The following is a 15,095-nucleotide window of genomic DNA, read 5'->3' as shown; positions in this document are numbered from 1 at the left end:
TTACCCCTGTCACTCCTGTCACCCCAGTCACTCCAGTCACCCCAGTCACCAGCTCTCTGTTCATGTTGTGTCTCTGGGAGAGAGGCCTGCTATCATTTTGGGCTTTGTTAATTAGTCTTTGTCTTTCAGTTTTGCTTCCGATTCTGTTGCACAAAGTCTAATTTGTAGAGTTTAGTGTCCAAGGTGCTTATATAAGAGTGTCTCAGTGTTCTATTGCTGTGAAGAGACACCATGACCACAGCAACTCTTTTTAATTTTTTTTTAAGATCTATTTATTTTATTTATATGAGTACACTGTAGCTATCTTCAGACACACCAGAAGGGAGCATTGGATCCCATTAGAGATGGTTGTGAGCCACCATGTGGTTGCTGGGAATTGAACTCAGGTCCTCTGGAAGAGCAGTCAATGCTCTTAACCATTGAGCCATCTCTCCAGTCCTCATAGCAACTCTTATAAAGGAAAACATTAAATTGAGGCTTGCTTACAGTTTTAGTCCATTATCATAGCAGGAAGCATGGTGGCATGCAGGCAGACATGGTGCTGGAGTAGCAGTGGAGAGTCCACATCCAGATCCACAGGCAGCAGAGAGAGAGCAGGGAGAGAGAGACAGAGACAGAGACAGACAAAGAGAGACACTGGGCCTGGGCTTGGCTTGGGCTTTTGAAATCTCAAAGCTTACCCCCCACTCCCCAATGAAATCCTTCTCAAATAGTGGTGTTCCCTGATGACTAAGCATTTAATACATGAGCCTATCGGGCTGCTCCTGTCCACAGCACCATGAGGAGTAACGAGGAGAAGTTAGAGTGTGTTTCCACCTCACTGACAGGAGTAGGTATTTGTGTCCTTTCCTTATTCACATGTTTCCTGTGTCTCTCCTGGGGCCTCCCCTGATGGATTATTTGATGGACTTCTGAAGGCCCCAATTCTTAGGTTTGCTTAGGTTCCCAGCTTCCTTTCTGGGCCTCTCAGAAATGAAAGCCCTGAAGAAGGACAGCATAGTGTGCCTTATGCTCAGGAGGCAGCACTGAGCTCTTAGGGCCGCAAGACTGTCCTTTCTGCGTGGTTGAAGACTTGAGTTCCAAATGACCAAGTGACTGCCCTGCCTTTAATTCACTGAAAACATTGTTTCCCTTTGATGGGAGCATTCTTCTAAAACCAGGACCTCTGGGTAGGGGGCATAAGAAGCAGTGAGTGGGTTGAGCGGGTTGTTACAGCAGTGGAGGGCATTCCCACCAGTGTCTTCGAGTTTTCGGAGACAGCTGATTCAAAGCAAATGCAGCGTCATGTGAGGTAGGACTCTGCCTTCCAGAGTATTTTTTTCATAATTGTGTTCAGTTTCCTTCTACTGAGCCAGCCGCCACAGATGTGTTTCTGATTGCTGGAGATGCCCTTAATAATTGGTGCATTTAGTGGGATTTAAATGGCAGAATGTGAACGGCTCTGGAGACAGTTCAGTGGGCTGTGACCACTCCCCCTTCTACCTTCTAGTGAATTATAATGAAGCTGAGTGATTGGAATGGTAAGTCGCCGTGAGGCACGCGTTATAAAGTAGAAGTCTTTATACACATTTGCTAGGCCACCATCTAAGATGCATTTCTCAGTGTGACCCATACTTGGCAAACTCCTGGTCTAAGGAGAAGCTTCACCTTGTGTGTGCTCTAACGCCTGACGCTTTTGCTAGGGTTGGCGTCTCACTCTGACTCCACACCTGGTGCAGTGGGCAGAAGGCCACACCCCTCGGGATCGGAGCATGAGGATGGGATTCTGTGGAAATCAAAGGCTGGCTACCGTGGAGGGTATCACCCGTACAGCTTAACGTTTTGAATTGGTAGAACTGAGGTACTGAGACTTAGTCTGAGTCCAGGACCAGACACAGCAAGACACAGTTCCCGTGTACACAGAGTGGGCTTTTATTAACATTTACCTTTAACATTTACATTTCCTAACTGGCTAGATGACTAGGCTAGCCTAAATATAGCAGGTTTTCTGACATGAGTAGTTAAGAAAAAAAAAATCTTTATTAATCTCTTTCCATCCTCTGACTTTTTCTCCAAACGATATTTTTGTCTTGGATCATGAGAGCCTTGTGGTCAAAGCCAAGATGAATATCTTGTGGGAAAATGTCTGTAAAAGAAATTTCTTTGGACAAATTGGGATAGATTGGCCAGGAACTTAGGTCTAAACTTTGCCTTCCATAATGAATGAGGAAGAGTTATTGACCATACGAGAGGGTTCTGTTAAGTGGACTGTAAATATTAAGGACAATAGCTTTAACTGGCCCTTGATCAAAAAACAATCCTGCTGTCTTTTCCTGCACTGTCTTTTTCCCACATGTATGATTCCAGGAGTGCTTGGGGCATCTGCTGTGTTAGAGGGGGCACAGAGTACCCTCAAGAGACATGCAGCTTTGTATCTGTCCTGCCTTGTTAACACCTTTGTCAGCTGTGATTCTCATACCATGTAACTCACTCATTAAAGACACTGTTCACTGGTTCTCAGGATATTCATGCGTCCTTCTCCAGTGAAGCTCTGGACCTCTTGGCTATTACCCCCCAAACCTAGTTTTATGATAACCATTTATCTACTTTCTTTTCCAAAAAGAAAAAAAAATGTAAAGAGTTACTTTATGGGCCTATGTGAATTTATGTGCCCATGTGTGTACAGCTGCAGCAGAGGCAAAAGCGGGCATCAGATCCCTTGGAACCAAAGTTGCAGGAGGTAGTGAGCCACTGGAGGTAGCTGCTGGCTGGAATCCTTCCTCCCTGTTCCTCATGATCGAGCAGCACATGTTGTATCTCTCCAGCCCCCATCTACTTTCTTTCTTTGTGCGCTTGCCTGTTCTGGAAATGAACTGATGAAATGCACAGACCTTCGTCACTGGCTGCTTCTCCTGGGAATGTTTTCAGAGGTTGTCTGTCAGTATTCTATGTATTTCCATGTCAGAGGAATATTCCACTTGCACCCCACCTTATTTGTGTGATGATCAGTGAATGAGCATTTGGGTTGCTGCTAAGAACAGTCATGCTTAAGTTTTTGTGTGGACGTGGCCTTCTACTTGAGTTGTGTGTTTAGTCAGGGGTGGCCTGGCTGGATCGTATGCTAACTCTATTTAAAGAACTGCCATATTGGCTCTGAAGAAATTGTGCTGTTTTATATTTCCATTGGCAGTATGCAGAACTTCCAGCTTTTTTTTTTTTTTTTTTTTTTTTTACATCCTCAGCATTACTTACTATATTTCTATTTAAAACTTACCTGTCAGTTGATGCTGAAATCATCTTGTTGTGGCCTTAATTTGCATTTCCCCAGTGACTTCTCACCCACATGCTGGATATGTCTTTTTGGTCCTTTCTAGTTTTAATCAGCTTGGATAGCATGGTCTACAATTTGTCTACTCTTTTGTTCAGGGTGCTTTCTCCTAAAATTACTCCGTTTCTCTGACCTAGTTATATCCACGTACGTACCAGGGAATGTTTGAGTGAAGTCATGCTAGAAGCAAAAGCACAAAGCTGTGGTTTTCAACTGGCTCATATAGAAATGATTTTGAAAATTCCCCTGGGAGGCAGAGGCAGGAGCATCAGGGGTTCAGGGGTGGCCTCTGTCTGGGCTACATGGAACTCTATAAGAAATACTAGGGAGGGAGGGGGAAGGGAGCAGAGAAAGATGGGCAGAGAGACAAAGAAAGAGTGAATTGTTGAAGCTCCTAACTGGTTTGTCTTTTTGAAGATAAAACTTTGAAGGCGTTAGAGAAATGATTTAATTTCTTTCTTTATTTTCTTTTTTTTGGGGGGGGGTGCGGGGAGTGGGGTGGTACAGGGCCTTTGTACATAGCCCATGCTGGCCTTGGAGTGATGGTCCCTCTGCTTCAGCCTCTCAGGGAGTACTAGCTCACCCATCAGCAAAGACACAGACTAGGCTAGTTCTTTTTGACTTCACTAGAAGCCTAAATAGAGGAATGTGTATTTTGTCTTTTGACTCTGATTAACAAAAAAAAAAGTTCTTTTTCTCTCTCCTGTGTTTCTGAGAGGTGACTGCTGCCCTTCTTGTTCCCTATCTTGATGAAGCTAATGAAAACCTGATTAAGCTGTAAAATTTTTCTTAAAGTTTGTGTCAGCATTTAAAAGCTTTTGAAAGATCTATGTATGCATATTTATGTATGTGCACTGTGTGCCTGCCCACATGACTGCGGAGTTCAGAAGAAGGGATGGGATCTCTGGAAGAGACCTCTAGGGTTTACAGATGGTTGCAAGCCACCTTGTGGGTGCTGGGAATTGAACCAGGATCCTCCAGAAGAGCAGCCAGTGCTCCTAACCACCAAGGCACCTCTCTGGCCACACACAATGTGTAATGATTTTTTTTTAAGATGCTATAAACATACCTTATGACTGTTTTTAGTTTGGTGTGGTCTCATACTTTCTTAGGAGCATGGTCACGGTGTCTTCATGCCACTACAGCAAAAGGGAAAGACTCAGCTTCTAAAAGTAACTGAAGTGGGTCGTCTCCATGTCAGTCTGTGTCTCCATGTCAGGGCTTTCGGCGGCCGTGACTCTGTCTGTGAACACACAGTTTGGAGGTCCATTGCATGTGCTCTCTTTGCTGTGTCTGTTATTCAAATTCAGGGTGCATTGCTGCACCTGGACCTTCTCAGATGTCTGCCAAAAAAGAGAATCTTTTTGGCCCCTACAGTTTACCCTGCTTCTCTGTTTTTCCTCTACTCTCCTTATAGCTGGGCCCTTGGTGCTTCCTGCCTGGCTTCAGTCCTTTATGTAGTCAGCCTCCTTCCTCTGGCACCTTGCTTCGGGGTGTTCAGAGAGGCACTGAGGCCAGTGGCTGAGCTCCTTCAGTAGCATCTTACAGTTAACACAGGATCAGCATTTCAGGATTTATTGGTTTCTCTGTAAAGGTCTGAGCTCCCTCAGTAGCGTGAGTTTTGCTCTGCAACCTCTCATAACCGTAATTGAAGCCTGGCTGCTCTAGCATCTCCCAGAGCTGAGGGGTTAACGATCCATGGGACTCTGGTGCCTCATTCTTTATAGCTCAGTGAAAGGGGCTGAAGTCAGAATTCGAAGTCTCAGCTACCCTTTCCTGGGATGGTGCATGCTCAAAGGGCTATTCCCAGGAGGCCAGGACCTAGGGGAAGTAGGGAATAAACACCACGAAGCTTGTTTCTCCAGAGTCTCTGCCCTTCGTGACGGTCGAGGCACCATGGAAGAGAGGGCTGGAAAGGCTAGTTACCCTCATGGGAAGCTGTTCTTACACCATGCTTGTTCCAGAGAGATGGGAAAGTAGTAACCATTCAGCTTTCTTTGCTTGGTTTTCTTCAGTGTGGCGTAAATCAGGACCATCTTAGCCATGAACGTCACTGATCCAGCCCCTCATGTAAGCAAAACCATGTGATCTCCTGTGTCTGACTTATTTTACATAGCACAATGTCCTCAAGTTTAATGGCCGTTGGACCCTCTTGACAGTTTTTCATTTAAAAATTATATCTGCTTAAAAAGACAGGATTTCAGGTATGACCTTTCCATTTTTATACATTATATATACACAAAATATTAAATGCACAATAAGCCTAAATCATTGAGGCCTAAAACACACAATGCTAAGAGAGTTTGTTTCTTCTTTTTTGTTGTTTTTTCTCTGAGACAGGGTTTCTCTGTGTAGCCCTGGCTGTCCTGGAACTCACTTTGTAGACCAGGCTGGCCTTAACTCAGAAATTCACCTGCCTCTGCCCCCCCCCCCCGAGTGCTGGGATTAAAGGTGTGCGCCACCACGCCTGGCTGTTCTTCCTTCTGAGACAGAGTCACTCTGTTGTCTGGGCTGGCATGGTGCTTGCTCTATATAGGTCATGAAGAGCTGGAACTTGTAGCGGTCCTCCTGCTTCTGTCTCCCAGATGTTGGGAACACAGTCAGTACCTTACCTTTATCTCCTTCATGTAAAAGAAACCCTTTATATAGGGACTGGAGATATGGCTCTGAGGTTAAACATACTGGCTGCCCTTCCAGAGGACCCAGGTTCAATTCCCAGCACCTACACGTGGCACACAAATCTCTGTAACTACCATTCCTAGGCATCTAGTGTTCTCTTCTTGCTAATGCACTTGCCTGGTATGTGTGAGGACCTGCATTTGATCCTCATAACTGGGAAAAAAAATTGATACAAAAGGAAAGAAAGATCCAACGTGTTAATTTGTGGTGGGCACAGGGTCGTGTGGTTGAGCTAATGAACAGGACATGCAAAGGTCAGCTTACGTAAGGTTGCCTTGTTCCATGGGGTTCATGGGATGCTACTGAGAGCACTGAGAGTCAGCCAGAGGTGGGAAGGAGACTGTTATGGTGGCATTTCAGAGAAGTGACTGGCATGCTGGGTTGGATTCCAGGCTCTGTCTTGAGGTTTTGTGACTGTGGCTTGTTGTCGTCGCGTAAGAGGAGCTTCATCTTTTTAAGCCAGGAGGGAATCCACCACTCCCTCATCTCCAAAATAGACCAGAGGCTAATCTAGCAGAAGATGGCTCGGTTTGAAACATGTTAGCTTCAGTTTATACTTTCAGATCCCCCCTCCCCCCAGGTTCTTTATCTAGACTTCCTGGGAGAGCAATAGGGAAATCTTGCCAGAGGATGATTTGACTTTTAGAAGACATTTAAAACAGACACTGGCAAGGGAGTGCTACAGATGGGATTCATTGCTCCAGACTGAGGGGGCTCTGAGCTTGGGACATCATGCCTGCTGTGGGCCCCAGCTGCACCACAGCACCTTCTGTGACCACTAAGAGGTCAGCAGAGCTCAGCCTGAACAGACGGTCCATCGGGCTTTCTGGTGGCTTGTTGGTCACAGAACCCCTTGCCCTGAGCAGCTTTCAAAAGCCATTCGGCTGACCAGGGACGATGGCTGCATTAGACCACAGAGCAAATCCTCGTGGCGTGTGGAACAAGAAAGAGGTGCAGCTGTGCTCCCAAAACTTCTTGGTTACGGTTGCTCCTGTTACTGATTTGGACCTGGCAGCTTATGGAGTGAACAGAGAAGGCCATCTTGGAGTCAGGGTTCATTATGTTGTTTAATTCCTTACTGATGTCAAAAAAAGGATTCACCTGACTTTCCTGTCAGCTTGCTCAGATGGGGCAGCGAGATGAGGTGTTGGCATTGGACAGAAATGGAGTTCAGATGCTCTTGAGCTCAGCGCAGAAGTCCTTCTTAGTGTGAGTCACATTACTAGGGTAGACATAGACTGTGGGTCATGTATAAAGCGCTTATGTATTAGGAATGCTCTAGTTTGGGGACATTTTCATGATCCTAACCCTAACCTAGCCTCCACTCTCCCCTTCCTCTCTTCTATCTCATGAGTAGCTCAGGTTGGTTCCAAATTCATGTTTCTCCTGCCTCAGTCTCGGGGTGCTGGCATGAGTGGTCTTTGAGGGGTGAGTTACCATGCTCAGCTGTGTTTTCTGTCTCTGTGGATTTCATCTTGGCCATTTCATTTAAATGGAGTTTTGCCATGCGAGTTATGGCCGGCTTCTTTTACTTAGCCTGGTGTTTTTCAGATCCATTCACATGGCGTGCACTGGTACTTTCTTCTTGTATTGTGGAGTGTTTATGTGTGATGCCTCTCTCTACGTGTGTGTGTGTGTGTGTGTGTGTGCGCGCGCTGTGTGTGCTGTGCTCTGTGTGTGTGTATGTGTGTGCCGTGTGTGTGTGTGTGCGCGTGGTACTCATGGAAGCCAGAAGTGCAGAAGAGGGCATCGGATCCTGTGGAACTAGAGTCTCACTGAGCTGTCATGTAGGTGTAGGAAGTGAAGCTGGATCCTCTTAAAGAGCTTCTAGTGTGCTTAACCACTGAGCCATCTCTGCAGCTCCTAAACCAGGTGTCAATTGTAGTTGTTGATAGAGGTTCTTGCTGTGTAATCCACGCCAGCCTGGAGCTCACTACGTAGATCAGGGTGGCCTCAAATCCAGATCCCCCTGAGTCCTGGGATAGCAGACATTCATCATGCCTATTAACATAGGGTTTAAAAGAAGATTCAACAGAACAAAGTGTACTAACAGCTTAAAATTTGCTCATAATTTATGATCCATTTTGAAGTATTCTTTGTATTTTCAATCATAATCTTTGTGTCTTCAGGGATCTCTTGTTTTTGTGCCTGGGATATCTAAAATTGATGAAGACAATAAATTAAAATTTCCTGGTACCATTTCTATTTCTATGTAATGTGTGGTGGAAAGCAAACTAAATAGACTTTTACCCTAAATTCTCAAGACAATTACATCACAATTTACATGTTTGGAGTTTAGTATTAATTTTGTGTTGATGAATTTCCATGTTGTTTGCCTGCCTCTAGACATGTTGTTTGTAGTGACTCATGGAGGCTTGGATCTTCCGATGTCAGGTAGTCATACAGTCTTGAGCCTTATAGTGTGTGTGCGTGTTCCTGGCTATGCTGTACGTATGTGTGCTGTGTGTGCCTGCCTGAGCTGTGCTATGTGTGTGTGCACACTTTGTGTATGCGTGTATGTGTACTGTCTTGCCTGTGCGTATTCTGTGCTTTGTATGTATTGCCCTGTGTGTGTGTATTCTGTGCTCTGTGTGTACTGTCCTGCATGCTGTGCGTGTGTATGTGCATGTACATGTACTGTGTGGTGTATATTATGCGGTGTGCACTCTGTATGGGTGTGTGCAGTGTTGTGCTGTGTATGTACATGTGTGTGTATGCACGTGTGTCTGGGTATGTGTGCATGTATGTTTTGCTGTGTGCATGTGCTGTGTTGTGCTTTATGTGTCGTGTGTGTGTACTCTGTATGTGTGTGTTGTGCTGTGTGTTTGTATATATGTTGGTGAGCATGCATTCAAGCCTGGTTCAATGTATGGGTAACAGATGTCAGTGCAGAGATCAGAGCTTAATGTTAAGGATCTTCCATCACTCTCCACTGTATTTATTGAAGAACAATTTGAATGTAGAGCTCGCTGATTTCTGACTAGCCCAGCTAGCTAGCCTGCTCCTTAGATTCCCTGTCTGCTTCCTAAGTGCTAGGAAGTGCTAGGTGGCCACTATCCAGCGTTTACAAAGGTTCTGGGGCTCTGAACTCCTGCCCTTCTGTCATATGGAGCATCCCCGTGGCTCCTGGTCTTCTAATGGCATTGCTGCCTGGTGTTGCGTGTCAGTCCAGACCCCACAGAGCCGCTGTGCTTTGTGTGTGGCTGTGCCTTCACTGCTTTGGTTTTATGTGGCTTTTTAGATGCATTTTCAAAGAATACCAGAGAGAGAGACAGACAGAGAGAGACAGACAGAGACACAGAGAGAATAGAACAAGACATCGAGTCATTTGGGGATCATATGAAAGGACAGTGAGCTGCTTGCTCTGTACATGGCTTTCTGATACTTCCCTGGATATTCAGTTGTTATAGTTAAGGATTGTTATATCTTGGAATGGCAGCCTTTTTCTAAATATGCGTTGTAAGTGGGAGGGCGCACCCTACATGCAAACAGGGAAATGTATTCTGTCAACCAAGAACTTCTCTATCACCCCTTCCCTAAGAGTCACGTGATTCACTGTGGTGTCACTGAGTCTGTGGTGGAAGGACCTGAATTTGCTGTGGATCAAAAATACTAATGTTGATTGTGAATGAGACCGCAGCACAGACCTGCCTTTGCAGACTGTATAGAGTGCTGCTTTAGAGACACGTGGCCAGCCAGATGGGGTAGCTCTCTGTCCATGTCCGTGCTCATGTCTCTGGGTACCTTAAGCAGCACCCACCTGGTTAGCACTCTAGTGAAGAGGAGAGGTGTGCAGAAGTCAAGACCACACGCCTCGCATGTTCTCCTATGCTCGACTGCCAGCAGGCTGTTACCATTACGTGTAAAAGGTTGTCTGAAGTTGCTTACACGTGTTTCCATGGCAGCAGGCGTCTCGGCATTTTCACCGTTTTTAGACTGTATTTCCTCCTTTCCTTGGCTTGTCTGTTTTCTCATTGATGCAAGATTAAACAAGCAGCATATTTAGGTCAAGGAAAGAGATGTTTGCTAATAGAGATGCTAGGCGAAGCATTCTGGGAGAGTGATTTTTTGCAGCAGACGAGAATCCTTTGTGCCTTCAGCAGCAGCAGCATCTGCAGCAGGGTGGCTGTCTGGCACTGCCTTTTGCATTTTGGGCAGGTTCTGAGATTGAGAGCAGTCCCAGGCAGATCCAAGGTGCCAGCATTTCCCACCAGCCCATGCTAATCCTCTGCACATTTGCTTTCGTGTATTAGCTGTGTGGCAGTTTGCTGGGGGGAAAAAAACCCGATACTTTCACAGTCTTGGTGCATCTGAGGTGTGTCATCTTGATTTTGCACCACCCACCCTTCCTGTTCCACACGGGGAGCCTGGATCCTTTTTCTTTTTTGTCAGACTGTTGGGCAGGAACGGATTCTAGTGTAACAGCCTGGCACTTCCTTCTGTTCCGGTGCCGGTAACTGCTTGTCGTGAAGATGGTCCAGAGGAAGCCTGTGTCTGACGAGCCAAAGAAGCTGATGTGGGGATGGTGTAGAGATCGCTAGAAGTCTGGATGTGCACACTTCGGGGATGGGCTGCACTACCAGCGTGATTCTCTTCAAAGGCATCCGTACCGTTTTTGAGAGAAACTGTGCTTACATGTGCAAGCAGCCGGGAGAGAGTAATGCCCTTGAATATACAGCATACAATTGGTCAAAAGAAGACTCTGAACTATCGATCGCCTTCTGCCTGGTAAAATGCTGTCTCATTTAATTAACAAGTAGCTTAATGGTGTTAGCATAAAGCTAGTCTTTCGTTGTGAAGCAGCTCACATCTGTTTCCATATGCTTATGTGTATATCTATCTCTCTCTATATATATGTAAATATGCATATATTGTCTGTATGAATGAGTAACCAGTAATCTTAAATTTAAATTTGAAGCACCTCTTTGCATGTGTGAGGATGCTGTGTATTAATGCAAGGTAAGTGCAGACAGGAGATGGAGAGCGGTGTCTTGTTAGACTAGTTCTCTCAAGCAGTTTACAGCCTTCTGGGTTCTTGGTAGTTTTAGCGGTCATCTGTAGCAAAATGCATGTTCAGACATTCACGTGTGACCCCCTTCCCCACTGATGGTGAATTATCCAGCCTCTTTATCTCTCAGCCTTTTACTTGGCCAGGCTTGTCTTACTAATGGCTTGTGGTCAGTCCTCTCATTCAGGGAGAGCCCTGTAAAGGGATCATGAAAGAAAGCTGTGCTGCACACAGAGACAAATATGTATAGTTTTATTTTTCTTAAAACTCAATTCTAATGTGTATGGGTCATGAGAAGAAGCTGAATTTGACCCGGTGCTTCCGTGTTCTGCCCCTGCTTGAAGAGGCGTCAAGTCACAGATGGGTGTGTCTCTCAGTGACCTCTTCCGTACCAGGTTGCGAGGAGGCACATATTGGTCTCCTCCTCCCTCAGGACGCCTTGCCATTTTCCCTTCTGTTCTAACTGCAGTTTTTGTCAGAATGAGTGGGGACAAGGACATGTGTGAGTTTGCGTGTGAGCCTGGCAGGCGGTTGCTCAGTAGGGTGAGGCACACAGACAGGCAGGAATGCTGCCCGAGGAGGGGGTGTAGGTGCCCTGTGTGTACCTTGGAATTGGATCTGCAGCAGCTCAGGGAGGGTGTGGGGTTTTGTTGAGGGGCTTGTGTGGCTAGCACTCAGAAGGCTCAAGAGGAGGAAGGGAGAACATCATATAAGATGTCAGTTGCGGCTTAGGAGTCAGGGTTATATTTGGTATGGAATGGAAGTGGTGCTATATTAACTGTTGAATATTTTAAGCTCTGCCATATTTTGAAATATCCTTTGGAGAATAACTGCTGTCAGAGAGTAGAAGGACTAGAGCCCATTACTGTGTGCTTTTCTATCACCTACCCATAGCCAGCCAAGCTTAGGACCTACCTGAGTTGGGCTAGTCAGGGCAGTATTCCCACCCTGTGCAATAGTGCTCCCACCCTATGCAATAGTGCTCCCACCCTGTGCAATGATGCTCCCATCCCGCGCAATGGTGTTCCCAACCTATGCTGTAGGCTTTTGCTCCTTCTAGCCAGACCGACTTGTCTTTGGTTAACCTGACTTGATGACCACCCCACCCCTGTGCTTTTCTTTTTTTGATGGCACCAGACAATAGTGACCCGCTTCTGGCTTTGTCAGACCTTTGTCAGGCCTGGGTTTCTGACACGCTGTTCCTATGTACCTCGTGGGCCACTGCTGCCCACCAAGATGCCGCTAGGTGGAAAGACCCAACTGGACTTCTGGATTCTGTGTGTGCTCCCTGATCCTCTTTGTGCACATCAGGCAGAGTTTGTCTTTGGGAATGAAAGTCAGGCCACGTTCCTCCTCTGCTGCAGAATCCATATAGAGGTCTGTCTCCACAATGGGATCACCCACCCCACACTTCCTCCTCTCCATCTGCTTGCTTTTCCCTTGATCCTCCTTAGTATTCACTTCACTCTGGCCATCAAGGCTTCCTGGGACATCGCCATCTTGCCTTTGTATGGCTCTTGCCTGGGCTCTCCCAGGTCTTTGTTCAGGTAGCCCTTCTCAAGTGAGGCACCTACAGATGCCCAGTATTACTCCAGAGCATCCCAGCAAGACCTACCCACTGTCACCTTGGGTCATCTCCATGCAAAAACACACTGACCTGATCTTCAGATACATGAGGGTCCTTGCTAGGGCCCCCAGCTTTGTTTGGGAAGGTGTCTGTCTTATCTGTAGCCCTGGTGATGCCTCCAACGTGTGACTTTGCCAGAAGTGTCAGCAGGTAACAACTGAACTGCATCCACCCTTCCAGCTGCAGTTTCCAACCTGTGGGTCTTGACACCTGGGAGGGGATCCAACAACCCCTTCATAGGGTCACCAAGACCATCGGCAGACACACAGATCCTTGTATTACAACAATACAGATCCTTGTATTCATAACAGCAAAATTACAGTAGTGAAGTCGCAACGAAAAGTGGTTTTTGGTTGGGGGTCACCGCCACATGAGCAACTGTATTAAAGGGTCACAGCCTTAAGAAGGTGAAGACTACTGCTTTATAGTCTCTAACCACTCAGTGCATACCAAACCCTGTAGGAGGGACTGTGTTTGTTCATGGTGGGATAGGCTGAAACATGAGCGCCCCCTATCTGTAGAGACTAGAAATCTCCAGGATCTGCTCACCAGCCAGAGCCAGATGGATACCCTCACAGCCACGTTTTGGTCTCAGCGAAGTTTCTTCTGGACCAGTTTTGCGATTTTTCTCCTGTTCTATACTGAAGCACACCATGGGTAGCTAGCTTCCTGAGAAGTGACACTCACTGTAAGAATGGATGATGGGGGGGGGGGGCGTGAGGCTGGCTTGGGTGGGGACAGTGAGAGGCAGTGAGGTACATAAGTGTGATTCTGGGGAGGTGGCTCAGTGCTTAAGAGCACTCGCTGCTCTTGCAGAGGACTGGACTCTGGGTCTCACCCACCTGAGGGGCTCTGAGACTTTCTTCTGCCTCCTTTAATACCCACATCCACATGCGCATTCTTGTCCACAAACACACATACGTACATACATATTAATGAACTGTTATTTCTTTAAAGAGTGCGATTCTGAAGCCAGCCTTCAGGGTTGAAAACCTACATCCATTACTTCCTCGATGTGTGACTGCGGGCGTCATCTGTCTGCTCCTCGTTCTCATCTGCTCTTTATCTTCTGAATTCAGATAAAATGGTACTTATCGCAGGGTAGTAAGTGACTGACTTGTCCGAGGCTCTCAGGGTGGGCCCCGTTGTGCCAATTGTAAGCAGTTGCATAGTTGCTGTTGTTTTTCTGTTTTTTTTTTGTTTTTTGTTTTTATCTTCTTTATGACAAGCCTGGAGAGAAATCTCTTCTCACCATATTCCTAATGATTGTGTTTTCCTGAGTAACAACTGCATAAGTGTGTTTATGTGGGGGTGGAGGGTGGTTTGAGATAGGGTCTCTTAGGCTGGCCTGGAACTTGGTATGATTCAAATTTCACTTGCTTCCTAAGTGCTGTTTTAAAGGCATGTGCCACCATTCCAAACTTGCTTTGATTTCCTTGCCTCGCCTTGCCTTGCCTTGCCTTTTCTCTCCTCTCCTCCCCTCCCCTCCCCTCCCCTCCCCTCTCCTCTTCTTTCTTTCTTTCTTTCTTTCTTTCTTTCTTTCTTTCTTTCTTTCCTTCCTTCCTTCCTTCCTTCCTTCCTTCCTTCCTTTCTTTCTTTCTTTCTTTCTTTCTTTCTTTCTTTCTTTCTTTCTTTCTTTCTTTCTTTCTTTCTTAAGACAGGGTCTCATTATGGAGCTTTGGTTAACCTGAAATTCTTAGTGTAGACCAGGCTGGGCTCAAATTCACAGAGATCCACTTGCCTCTACCTCCTGAGATCTGGAATTAAAGGTGTGCACCACCACACCTGGCTACTTTTTTGAAGTTGATAGGGTTTCAGACTTCTGAGAGACCCTCTCTACTCTGACAGGTACAAGTACCGGAAGGACTTTTAACCGATTAAGTCTTGCTTCTTGTTTCATGGTTGTCATTTGTGACAGTACGCCTGGTCCCATCTGCTTATTTTGATCTTATGTGTGTGAGTCACTTTTGGAATAAGGCAGTATGTAAATCAGCAAGCAGAGAGCTATATGGTGAAGAGGGGCCTCCCTGTGATCATCAAGAGAAGCAAGTCAAGCGCAGATGTTTGAGTGCAGTCTCCAGCTTTGTAAGGTTGGGGAATGTAAAGTGTCTACAGGAAGGTTCTGTTTATATTTAAACGACGAGGGATCCTCTCCATTTACCCTGGAAAACGAACCTATCTGGTAAGTGTAGAATGATTGAAGTTCAAGTCAGTCTGTCTGTCTGTCTATCTATCTGTGTGGTTGTACATGTGTGTCCTGGAGTACCTGTATATATGTGTGGAGACCAGAGCACAGCCTTTGGATGCTTTTCTTAGGCTCCATCTATGTTATGGTTTGTTTTATGAGAGTGTCTCACACCAGCCTGGAATTTGCAGAGTACCTAAGGCTAGCTGGCAACTCTCAGGAATATGTCTGTCTCTAACTGCCAGCTCTGGAACTACAAGTGCATGCCATTGTATGTGTATTCGTGTGT

The 15,095-nt window shown here is 46.1% G+C and overlaps 1 protein-coding gene across 37 annotated transcripts in view; it reads left to right on the top strand.

The window, feature by feature from the left end:
- The window catches only part of Dock9 (dedicator of cytokinesis 9), a 259,536-nt gene that overhangs the window by 48,886 nt on the left and 195,555 nt on the right, over positions 1–15,095 (top strand). For 29 of the 37 annotated variants that reach the window (XR_874271.3, XR_383125.4, XR_874272.3 and 26 more), the window contains exon 1: positions 3,192–10,714. The exons of 6 other annotated variants lie outside the window; for them this stretch is intronic. Coding sequence is in view for 22 of the 31 variants with exons in the window: in XM_006518357.4 (XP_006518420.1) it covers positions 10,553–10,714 (162 nt within the window). In the remaining 9 variants the exon portion in view is untranslated. Of the gene's footprint in view, positions 1–3,191; positions 10,715–15,095 lie in introns of those variants that run through there. 2 more of the 37 variants (NM_001128308.1, NM_001128307.1) reach the window with 1 other exon arrangement.

This window comes from Mus musculus, chromosome 14, assembly GCF_000001635.26.
Source record: "Mus musculus strain C57BL/6J chromosome 14, GRCm38.p6 C57BL/6J".
Classification (NCBI taxonomy): Eukaryota; Metazoa; Chordata; class Mammalia; order Rodentia; family Muridae; genus Mus; species Mus musculus.
This window is presented reverse-complemented; position numbering and strand designations above follow the sequence as displayed.